This window comes from Coenobita brevimanus, chromosome 108, assembly GCF_032717465.1.
Source record: "Coenobita brevimanus isolate Jiangsu-jjx chromosome 108, ASM3271746v2, whole genome shotgun sequence".
In the NCBI taxonomy this organism is placed as follows: Eukaryota; Metazoa; Arthropoda; class Malacostraca; order Decapoda; family Coenobitidae; genus Coenobita; species Coenobita brevimanus.
This window is the reverse complement of record NC_137061.1, coordinates 460428-473109: the sequence shown is the minus strand read 5'-3', so window position 1 is coordinate 473109 and position 12682 is coordinate 460428. Positions and strand designations below refer to the sequence as shown.

General features: G+C 40.6%; 1 protein-coding gene across 1 annotated transcript; it reads left to right on the top strand.

Moving 5' to 3' along the window:
- The first annotated feature begins 2787 nt into the window (after positions 1-2787).
- On the top strand, positions 2788-3548 carry LOC145416916 (uncharacterized). The gene is made up of 2 exons (XM_080285775.1): positions 2788-2932; positions 3142-3548. Exons 1-2 carry the CDS (start codon positions 2788-2790, stop codon positions 3546-3548), a joined length of 552 nt encoding a protein of 183 aa, XP_080141901.1.
- Positions 3549-12682: the final 9134 nt, after the last annotated feature.

The window sequence follows — 12682 nt, the reverse complement described above, 5'->3', positions numbered from 1 at the left end:
TCAGTAGCTCATAAAGGTATATTAGCATTGGCAGGTAAAAGTTAGTTTGTTAAAAGCAATTGTAGAACTTAAGACACATTAGACTGACTGCATGCGACTTTATCCAAACTATTATGATGTTTTGGATTACTGAGGGGCCAGAACAGGAACGAAACTTTTGCAGGAGATTGTACCTTGTTTGTATTGACATTTATTTTTCACCAACCTCTGTATCAGGTCGTGTCAGTGCCAATAAATCTACTATATTATTTGCCCTGTGGAGTAAATACCTTGCAAAATCCAGGGGAGTCCATAAATAGCACTACTTTTCCACTCCGCCGGGCAGTTTCTCATGTGTTGCGAGGACCCCTTAACGTTAGCAGTGTCTACCCTGCATCATTTATTCATTTCCCACTTCCACTGTCACACCCACGCCCACACCAGCAGACTTACCCGTCCCCGCGCACGCATAATAAACGCAGCTGCAGCACTAGATACAGACCACTTTGTATATCACGTATTTGGAAAGGAATCCATCAGAATTTTCCTCAGTTAGTTTTTGAAACGCTTTCAGATGTTTTAAAAAGATTTGCGAAGTTTCCCTCAATAGATCTTTGAAATCCTAAATATATTTATTGTAGACTTACGCAGGATAATTAACAGCCTTATAGTTCAGCTTTCAGGGTTTTTATAAATAATTTTTCTTTTTTAACCAAAAGGTGTGTATATTATTTTCTATTGTATTTTTGTAATTTTGTTTAGTACATAATATTCAGTTCTTTTATATTTTTTTCCTTGTGGATTTAACTTAGTTGAATGTTGCTTATATCATAGTAACTAATACGACCTCTCAGTAGCTAATACGACCTCACAGTAATTGATACGACCTCACAGTTATTGATACGACCTCACAGTAACTAATATGACCTCACAGTAGCTAATACGACCTCTCAGTAGCTAATACGATTTCTCAGTAGCTAATACGACCTCACAGTTATTGATACGACCTCACAGTAACTAATACGACCTCACAGTAGCTAATACGACCTCACAGTAATAGATACGACCTCACAGTAATAGATACGACCTCACAGTAGTTAATACGACCTCACAGTAGTTAATACGACCTCACAGTAGCTAATACGACCTCACAGTAATTGATACGACCTCACAGTAATTGATACGACCTCACAGTAGCTAATACGATCTCACAATAGCCAGTACGACCTCACAGTGGCTAATACGACCTCACAATAGCCAGTACGACCTCACAGTGGCTAACACGACCACACAGTGACAAATATGACCTCATAATAGCTAATAGGAGCTTACAGTAGCTAATACGAACACACAGTAGTTAATACGACCGTAATAGTTAGTACGACCATAGAGTAACTAATATTGTTTCTAGTATGACTTCCTACGACCTACTGTACGACCTGTAAGCACGTAACGTCTCTCAGTAGCCTGTCTCACCACCTCACCACCCCAGCAGCGACCTGTCCACGACCACCAGTTGCTCCAGCGATGACGACCTCCTACCCGGCTCCCTCCTGCCTGATGACCTGGACGACCCCCCGTTGCCCCCCTCCCCCCCTGCCTCCCCCCTCCCCCTTCTGCCTGGTCTCACCCCTCCTCACTCCCCCCTCCCTCCCCTCACCCCTCACCTACCCCGCTTCTACAGCATCACCATACAGGTAGACGCACATACATACATGAATACATACATATATATACGTACATGTACAGTACACACATACACTGTATAATATTTATCTCTGCCTTCAACACCATCAATGTACCTGTAAAAGTATACCTACATATGAACACACATATACGTACATGCTCACATATTTCCCTCTCTACACACACACACACACACACACACACACACACACACACACACACACACGTGGCATGATGTCTTGCTTGTACTGCACTAATCATGCCTCTTGCTGTATTATCTCAAATATAATGCTTTGCTCAGCCACTACAAGCTTTTCTTTTGTTTTGGATTATTATATTGTAGCGACTAATTTTATAATGTTTTATTATTATTATTATTATTATTATTAGTAGTAGTAGTAGTAGTAGTAATAGTAGTAGTAGTAGTAGTAGTAGTAGTAGTAGTAGTAGCAGCAGCAGTAGTAGCAGCAGTAGTATTAATAGTAGTAGTAGTTGTTGCAGCAGCAGGAACAGTAGTATCATCATCATTCATACTTCTCTTTCATACCCCATTCCTCCTCCTCCTCCTCCTCCTCCTCCTCCTCCTCCTCCTCTTTCCTCTTCCTCTCCACCATCATAGTCAGGGAAGCGATGTCTACGGTATCTATGTTATATTCTGTTATTTTATTCAAACAACCTCAGGGCTTCCTCCCACAGGCCGAAGACGAAGTGGAGCTGACACGACACTCAGAGACGCGGGAGGAGGAGAAGAGGGAGGAGGAGGAGGAAGAGGTGGAGGAAGAAGAGGAGGAAGAAGGAGAGGAGGGACATTTTACTTCACCTCGGCGTTCCTCCTACAGGTTGGTTAAAAAATTGTACACTGAGTTATTAACCCTTTTACTGAGAAGCTGCTTATCCCTGGCTGGCTGATGAAAATAGGATGGCTTATATTGTTATTGTTTATACAGCACTGGGGTTGAGTTCGTATATAGATCGATAGATAGATAGATAGATGAATAAATAGATAGATATTAGTACTATTATTGTTGTTGTTGTAGTTGTTGTTAGTAGTAGTAACAGTAGTAGCATCATCATCATCATCATCATCATCATCATCATCATCTTCTCCTTCTTCACAGGATGATGGGGATTGGCAGGGTAGGGGAGCATAGGTGGTGGGGGGGCAGGGGAGGGGGGGTCCTTGGATCCCTCCCCTCCCTCCCCTCCCTCACCGAGCCGGACTCACCTCCCACAGCATCGTTGGACCTGGAATGGGAGCCCGAAGCAGGTGAGAGAGAGAGAGAGAGAGAGAGAGAGAGAGAGAGAGAGAGAGAGAGAGAGAGAGAGAGAGAGAGAGAGAGAGAGAGAAACAAATAGTGAATTTTTAGTTTACTTTTGCTCTGTCCACAGGTCTTGCCGCCGTCGACAGGAGAGAGAGAGAGAGAGAGAGAGAGAGAGAGAGAGTGATGTTTTGGTTTACTGTTGCTTTGTCCACAGGTCTGGCCGCCGTCAACGGAGACACAGCCGAGGACGCTGCAGGGACCACTTCTGCGGCGGAGGAGGAGGCCGCCTCACAGACGGCCGAGTCCGCCAGCAGCTGGATGCCCAGGTCCTCCTCCTGCTCCACCCCCAACAGCCTCGAGTGGGACTTCAGGGCGTCTACGTTGAGTCTGAGGGGCGAGGACGATCCCGCCTGGAGACACACGGATATGGAGACCGAGCAGCTGCTGTATGAGATCGAGCAGCTTACGGCGCGCGCTCTTGCGGACACGGGTCACGGACTAGAGGAACAACAGAGCGGGTTACAGGGGCAACGGAGTGGGCAACAGGAGCAACAGAATGGGCAACAGATGCAACAGAAAACAGGGGAAGGAACTGGGTATCAACAGTCGCCTCACAGATAGTTACTGGCAAACGCTCACCCCCGCTCCTGCTGTGGGTGACAACAGTGATAAATATAATACAAAAGACACATGGCTCAGAACCTGGTGAAACGAAGGTGATTCTGGTGTCACTGGTGATTCTAAAACTTGTAACTAAACTGAGGATCATAAACAGGGTTCAAACTGACTTATTCTGATTCGAAAATTAGTAAAAAATGATTGGGAAACAAGAAGTGGCAGGATTGATCGAAGAATGTGACTGATGTGGGTGAAGCGAGTCTGGTTTTATTGTTAATGGTGATTCTGTGGCTGATAACTGCATTTTAGAATCAATAACAGGGTTCAAATTGACTGATTTTAGTATAAAATTGGTTTATCATGATTAGAAACGGCATGGTATTGATATAGGTGCAACGAGGGCGATTCTGATGTTACAAGTGAACCTGTTTCTGATAACTGCCTCTGAGAGTCACCAACAGGGCTCATTATTACTGATTTTAGTGTCAAATTCAATAGAAAAGTAATTTAGGTGTTCACAGGATTCTAAAATTATTAACTACAAGCTAGGAATCATCGCTACAAATTCAGAAAGTGACAGGAATTGGATGTGTGTTTGTTTATGGTGAAGTATTGCTGCTTTTAGGTGACTACGCTGAGTGGAAACCCAGATAGTTTACTGATACCCAGGAAATCATGTACTAAACTGTGTGGTAACTTTATAACCAAATGACGCTTAGGGATGGTTGGGGTTTATTGCTTACATAATGCCTTTCAGGAGAGAGTGAGGCTGGTCACCCTTACTTCAGTTAACGGGACATAATAACCTAGCCGCGGGTCCGTATGCTTCTGATGGAATAGAAGAGGTGTGGAAGATGGTATGGATAAATTTAGAAACCAGTGACAGGAGATCGGAAGGTGGATTTGAGCGTTAAGTTTCTCAGGCTCCAGTGATTCACTTAGCTGAATAAAATCGTCTAGCATCAGCTGGGGGAAAATTCTAGACTTGTCCCGACCGTGAGAGGATTGATGTGAACTAAACAATCAACAGGTAGCTAAATGTTCATCATGAGTTTGAAATTAATCATGCATCACTGGTAAACAACATGGCACCGGGTCGAACACAATTTTCTCAAGTCTCTCTCTAGAAGGCGATGATCAAAAGTAGGCAGTCGTTGTCTCAACCATCAACACCAAACTTCGAAGCTGACAGGCTGCCAAGCTGAACGTGATTCCAAACTGATAATTTGAACCAGCTTTCATACCTCTTTTCAAGCCCACCCCCCCCTTTTTTTTTCATTAAAATACTCGTCTCCTCATATCTTAATCCTTTCATCTTTATTCCCTACATAACAATTTCTTGTATTACTGAGACACGAAAGAGGAAGCTCATGTAGAATATATGCATGGATTTTATATCGTATAGTGACCTGCCTCTTCGATAGGCAGTTATCTAGAAATTTCCCATATATTCTAAACAGTCTTTCATGTATCTTATCTATAAAACTAATCGTTCTTTACTGACTTTTGAATCTAATTTTTCTAAACTGCATGATTCTCTCTCTCTCTCTCTCTCTCTCTCTCTCTCTCTCTCTCTCTGTATGTGTGTGTGTGTGTGTGTGTGTGTGTGTGTGTGTGTGAAACCTCAGCAGTACAGATCAAAAAGGCAGTGATAACCATATATATATATTCTGTATGTAGCCTTTAAATATGCCGTAGGAAATAGTTCACAACTTATGCCCTCTTTACTCTAACTTGACCTAAACTTGCCATCTCTCTCTTTCACTACTAAGGTGAAACAAGATTAACTCCAGAATATGGTGCTAGTCACGAAGAAGTGCTATGGGGGGTGCAGAACTGCAGCACTTTTTTCCGCCACTGAACTACGTGAAATAAGCCGCATAAGGAAAATGTGGGCCAGGGTGAAAGAACAATAGGAGTAATGGTGGGTTAGCAATAACTGAGAATTTGCAAGAGAATTGTTTATTCATTGATGTAAATTCTCAAAATAACAAGGTACATATCCAAAACCAGTGGTTGGTTGTGATAATATGCTTAGTTAATACAGTTGCTATATTCGTAGGCTCCAAAGTGCAGAAATGACAATGATTAGATGGATGTGTAGGGTGTCCTTAAAGGCGAGGCTTGGGGGAGGGGGAGGAGAGGGCTGTGATTTTGATTGAAGAATTGAGAGAAAGGATGGGACTGGAGCGTATTGGTGTTGTGATGAGGAGGGGTGTACTGAGATGGTCTGGGCATGTTAGGAGGACGGAGGAAGACAATTGACTGGAAGGTGAAGTGCGAACGTCGTGGGTAGAGTTGAGAGAGGCAGACCGAAAGACCAGGGACGAGGTCAGGGTGTGACCTCAGGGATAAGGGACTGATTGGGGAGCTTGCCAGAAATCGAGCAATGTGGAGAGCCGCCATTAGGTGACCAAGGCTGATGCATGCAAGGATGTTAGAGCCTTAATAAACAATACTACAAGTCTAATATTGACCTGGCATCGGCGACGTGATTTGAGATAAGTATTTGTTCTACCATGATTTTTCCTGCCACGATTTTTCCTGCCAGAGAGGATATTTTGTGGAGGGGTTACTGAAGGCTGTAACTAACCCCTCCAGTTCGGAAAGGCTCTCCTGATCTGAATAAAATCTTTTGGAAATAGCGAGGGTAAATTTCAGTGGACGTAAGCCCGTAGGTCTGTTAACAAACCTCCCTAACACATCTTCCTCAGCAATTAATTTTTGGATACCTTTGGGTTATAATGTTGTACGTTATTTATGCAGAGTATAACGATGTTGAATTATGTTGCACGGAAGAGGACAGTAAGATGCAATAAAATAAGTTGCTTGGGAAGAGGTGATAGGGAACTTCTTTACCCAGAGAATACTCCTGTATATGAATTTAGTCACAGTGTCATACTCGGAAAGTGATTTTTTAAACAGGCAGACTACATCAAAAGATACCAGTACCTCAACACAATCAGTCAAGAGTAACAGCGATAAATTCTTTTACTTCAGGTTCCAGTACTTGCCAGATGTAAATATAGGTAAATACTTTTAAAATATTTACCTAGAGGAAGATTTACATGTATATATACCAGTCTCAAATTGCAGCCCATAAGTTCATGTGCTTAGAAGGCTTCTTTGCACCTGCCGTATTTATTGATTATGTTTAAAAATAAATTCTGAATATAAATCAACATCTCACTATTGTCTATATGAATGATGCTTGAATATTAGCCTCAATCTACAAAAAAAAAAGGAAGCCTTGTTTTATAATGAACAGTGGAGAGAGAGAGAGAGAGAGAGAGAGAGAGAGAGAGAGAGAGAGAATTAGATACAAGCCAACATCTCACCCGTCTCAGTGAATGGTGCTTGAAAATTACAAATGAACCGTGAACAGTTAAAAACATAAACAGCGAAAGATAGAAACTGAAAAATATAAACAGTGACAACTACAGACTGAAAAATATATACGGTGAATAATATAAATATTGAAAAATATGAACAGTGGAAAATATAAACTAAAAAATATCAACAGTGGAAAATACAAACAGTGAATAATATGAACTGAAAAATTAGAGTGAAAAATATATATAACTATATATGTATAACTGTGAAGGTGAAGAATTACAATACTGTTTTAGCGGAAAGTGAAGACAGAATGCATTTATTACTCTCCCTAACTACCTAACTCTGTCCATCGTATGGGTGAAGAATGAACTTTATGCGGAGGCGGTGCTGAGAGGGCTGTGCGTAAGGAACTCCCTAACACCTCTTCCTTAGTGATTTATTTGTGGATATGGCCGGTGGATATCCTTTCGTACGTTATCTATGGAGGATATGGCGATGTTGGAAGGATTTATGTAACTCAAAAGACACACACACACACACACACACACACACACACACACACACACATTCTTTTGCTCCGTACAAGTATCACGCTAGATCCAAACTTTTGACAAAATTATAAAGAATCCACCTAAGTACTTATAGACTTGTGATTGGAATTGTGAAACCGTGATTGATTGACTGTGAGGGGACAGGGGTTGAACGAGGACGATTTTTTCACTATTGCTAACCACAGACGATTTTTCTCAGCTCAGGACCAACCTCTAGGAGCGAAGGGGTGAATGAAGGCTGTATTTTCCTCAGTTAAGGAAGCTCCCTAACACCTTTTCCCAGCCACCTTTTTTTCCAGATTGGGTGTGTAAAAGATAAAAACAACATATAAGAAAGAAGCAAGGCGTAGCATGCAAAATAAATCGCAAAGAGAAAAGTGTTAGGAAGTGTCCTTAACCAGTGAGAATATGGGTCTATCTAACCCCTCCATTAAGAAAAGAAAATCTCCCGGTAAGATAAAAAAATCGTCTGGAGGTAACACGAATAAAATATATAAATAAATTCGTTTTTGGACTGGAAAGATTATCTTGTACAGGCTAAGTTCGTGATTTTTTCTTTTTTACATTGTGCTGTTTTAGGGACGTATTCAAGGTGCGTAGGAGGCTTCGTAGCACTGTTTCCTCAGCGATTTATTTCTTACTACACCCTGACCTTCTGTTCTTGTCATTTATGCACATCTATACTCTGTTCACTTTGACTGAGTGCAAAACCATTCTCTCCATCGTGAATAATGAGTTGCGAGAGATTTACGCTAGAACATGGTGTTAATCACGAAGAAGTGACGTGGGAAGGAAGTGGAGCCATAGTATTGTCTTATTCTCCCACTGAGCTGCGTGAGGTAAGCTGCAGGTGGACGAAACTCTGGACCAAGTTAAAATGACTGGCGTAGTGTAAGGATATTTGCAGCTATAATATATGAAGACGATAATGAGGTGTAATATAGAGTAAATCGCTAAGGGAGAGGTGTTACCATATCTCCAGAGCCTATTTCAGTATGACAGGTACTTACTGTTTGTCTAATATTATGTATAGTAAGTATTTTGCAGATTATAATAAAAAATAAACAGGTTTTTGTTAGTATTCATCCTTAAAACTCTCTCTCTCTCTCTCTCTCTCTCTCTGCCTTCCTTCCTTTCATTCCTTCCTTTCATGAGTGTTGGAAAATAGCTGAGGGACTTTTGCACACCCAGGCAGTTGCGCCGCCTAGTTATATCGGTGCCACCACATGAAGGCGTCCTTCTCTAGCGCCAGTCTCCTTGGTTACTAATCAGATCAGCCCTCCAATCTGAATACACCAGGCCATCAACTGAATTGGGAGAGCACCTTGTAGTAACAGTAGACGTAGCTGCAACCCGAAGTTCAACTGGACATGAACTAACCCCTTCCTGTAATCTGTAGCCTACTTTCTCTGTACTACTACGTACGGTACTCTTGCAGGCGATAGGAAAGATGAGAACAGTTTCTATGCACAGTAGAATCGGGCAGCAGAGCCAAGTCATTTTGGTGCCATCTTGGGAAGGCGTTCCTCTCCAACACTGGGTCTTATAAAGTGTTTTCGTTTTATATAGCATATTTTAGGTTCCGTTTTTGCTATCAAGTTCAGAGGAGTAGACTGTAGCACCAGTCGAGCAGGGCAGTACTCCCAAGGTGGATGGAAAGCTGATGACAGGGAGAGCTGGAGCTCCAGTTTCATCAGCCCTCGGGACTAGGTCCCGACCATCCCCCTTTGCTGAACTTTTTCAGTGTCTCAGTAACACAAAGAGTAGGCCAGCATGCTCTCCAATACAAGTTTCTCTAACTATCAACACCAAACTACATGCACAGTACACACCACACTTCCTTTTCAAAATTAAAAAGAAAAAAAAAATGGCGTCGAATAACATAGCCTCGGAGTCCCCGGGGGGGGGGGGACCATAAATGCCCCCACCTTCTGCCCTTCTCCCGGTGACAACTCAAGATGCCTGGAACCAATGTCTGACTCTCTTCTTTTTCATTCCTGCAACATTCGTAGCCTTTCCTCTAACTTTCGCTCTGTTGAGCACCACCTCTCCTTCTCTAAACCTCACCTTCTTTTTCTGAGACTCAGCTGTCTGAGGCAACTGACAGCAGACCCTTTTCTGTATCCTCCTACTTTCTCTAAATTCATTTCAAAGCCAATGGTGGCTGTTGTGTATTTATATATATATATATATATATATATATATATATATATATATATATATATATATATATATATATATATATATATATATATATATATAAAGCATTAATTTTAACAGTAGTCTGTAAATAAATACCCTCTAATATAAAAGCGTCTCTGCTGATAGGCTATGCAGGAAGCAGACGACGCATGTAAACAACAAAGAAGAAGGAGAAGATTAGGGGACCATAACAAAAACAGTATTTACCTGTGCGGATGTGTTTCTCAAGTAAGTTCCCCCTTTCATGGTTTATGGTGAGCGTTCAACCTCTTCAAATAAGATAGGAGTCAAGGGGAAGCATATAACATTGAAAGATCGCGATGGGGACGACTGTGGAAACCAAAATCTCACTCAAATTTCTGTGGTGTTGTAGAGGCAGATAAAAGCAGTGAAGATGATCTCTCCAAAATAATATACCGATCACAAGCAAGAAGATACCTCGATGAACTTATAAAATCTGTTGATGACTGTCCTTAAGAAAATATGAAGCCATATAATGAAGGAGTAATGTACTGAAACTGGTGATTCAAGAGCAGAGTAACAGGGTACAGATGACTGATAGCTTTCCATAATCACCCTCCATATAACGTAAGTAATCATTCGATTTCTTAAAGAATAGTTTTTGTTTACTTATAACACACTCACTTTTTTTCCTGCATCATTAGTTATTCCCTTTTTCCCTTAACCTGGCATAACATATTCATCTCTTCATCATGAATATTGAGTTGTAGTGAGAAACAAACACTAGAAAGTGATGCAGGAAAAAAGTCCTGACAAAAAGAATGTGATAGTGCAGTACTGATATTATATTATTCTGCCGCTGGTGTGTGAAATAAGCTGCAAAATGATAAAAAATTGGATCAAGTTAATGTAAAACCAGCAAAGGTCTCAGAGTTATGAGTATTTTTAGTACAGTCACACCCAGCCACAAATGAATAATAATGTCTCCACAGAATTTATTTTTTATAGATATTTTTAGAGGAGAGGGAAATCTAAGAGAGCTTTCACATTTGAATGATATTTAACTATTCCTTTAGGAAATATAATAAGATTAATATAGTAATAGATTGTTAAAAGTTATGGAAATGCATAATTTTCAAGTTATTCATCATAGAACCTCATCTGTTTTCCATACGAGCCCAACCTAATTGGACCTGACTATGCCTAACCATGAGGGGAACATTTGTTGGGCCTAACCTTGGCACAGGTACTGTATTTAATTTGGTATTTCTGCATATTTTGATTGTCATAAATGAATTATCCTGATGGTTTAGCTTAATTTTTATCATAAACTTTTCAATACATGTGAAAGTGAGTACTCATAGAGTTTGTCCTTGTGTGAAATTGTTATCCTTGGATAAAACTGTACTGTATAGGGAAAAGATCGGCATTTGATTTTAGCACCAACTGCTGGTTACTTTACATTCATATAACAAAGGAATATGAGTAATAAAGGATAAACAAACAGTTCATTTAATTGCTCCATGAACAGTGAGGCTATGGAAATATTAGACAGCCATACAGCCTTATGTCTGCATGACTGTCAAAGTATCTATCAATTGCCAGACACCACAATCGTGCAAAGGGTGGCCATTTGACACTGAGTTAGTTGTTTTACAGTCAGAGTTAATTTTTGGAATTACAGTACACCTAGCTAACGTATACTAAAACTGATATGCTTAGTGCTGAATTCAAAAAGTTGTAAGCACGTTCTCTTCTGTGAGCATCTGTTGCAAATGCTTTTTTACATGCTACACTCAGTAAAGAAAGAGGTTGGGGAAAAATTCTCTAGCACCATCTCTGTGTTAAAATGAACTGACCAAACATAGCCTAACCTAACCTAACTGAATTGAACTGAAACTAATGTAGCATAGATGCAGTGACAAACTGAGCTAGGAGATAGTCAGTCACTCCTTCCACATCTTTATGTGTTGGTTTGTTTTCCCCTATATGGAACTGGTTATCTCATACAGCTTGATTATTAAGCCATGGTTGTATGAAATTCACTGATCCGTAGTTATGAGGTGGGATCGAGTCTATGAATATTAGTCAAAACAATCCTCCAGTCTGACCACACTTGGCTTTAAACTGAACCAAAAGGGGTTAGGGATCTTTGTCAGGTTAGAACAGTTGTGTCATAGTAGGTGACTGTGGTATCAAGTCTATGTTTATGTGCATAGTATAGTTATATTGAGTCCTGGCTGTCAGATACTTCTGTTGAATATTATGACATTCAGTTTTTGGTGAAAATCAAGGGGAGTTCTGACTTGTATGAAAACATACTGTGTGTGTGTCTGTGTGTTTTTAAAATAAAATGTAATGAATTCTCAAAGTTTTAGGTATAATGTTGCAGAAAAGTTTGATTTTGAAGTTATTACAGACACAGGCATTCCCCTTTATGCAAATAACCGATAATCAGAAATTCACTTATACTGACTGCGTAATTTATCACCATTATTCACTATACTACAGTTTTCCCACTTATATGAATCCCCAATACAAAATTCCATACATAGGCCTACATGGCCCTTTCATCTGTAACTGACCTTTTTGGCAGTGTAGGGTTGCCTGATGCAAGTCACAAATACCACTGAACACACTCAAACACTGCTGGAGTGTAGCTAAATATAAAAATCTACTGAAAATGACTGGAAAAGAACACAGTACAGTATCTCCAGAATATTCCCCCAAACTTTGCTTGGTGTGGGATGTAGGTGTACTGTGAGGTGTCATTTAGAGTGTACATGTTACTGAGCTGTGATGCAATGTAAAGGCCTCAGCAGTTGTTGTTTCAATGGTCATTGCTACTGTCTCCTTGTATCCCTGTGTGATTACATTTGGTGCACAGCATCCGTCTGGCAACACCTTCACCCCATCCTCTACTCAGCTCTCTAATTCAAGAGTTGATTGATACTGTCAGCCTTTCATGCATGCAAGTGGTCATTTTTGGAACTATCTACCAGTTACATCCAGTCTTTTAAATGCAGTGTGTCCATGTATCTTGAGTTGGATCAGTTTATTTTGACATTTTACAAAATTTCTCTAGGA

What these genes read in the sequence shown, in the direction of transcription:
- LOC145416916 (XM_080285775.1), top strand. Translation starts at nt 2,788, where the DNA reads ATGGGGATTGGCAGGGTAGGGGAGCATAGGTGGTGGGGGGGCAGGGGA. An exon ending in GGAATGGGAGCCCGAAGCAG is followed by an intron (nt 2,933 to 3,141) that starts GTGAGAGAGAGA and finishes CTTTGTCCACAG; the next exon opens with GTCTGGCCGCCGTCAACGGA.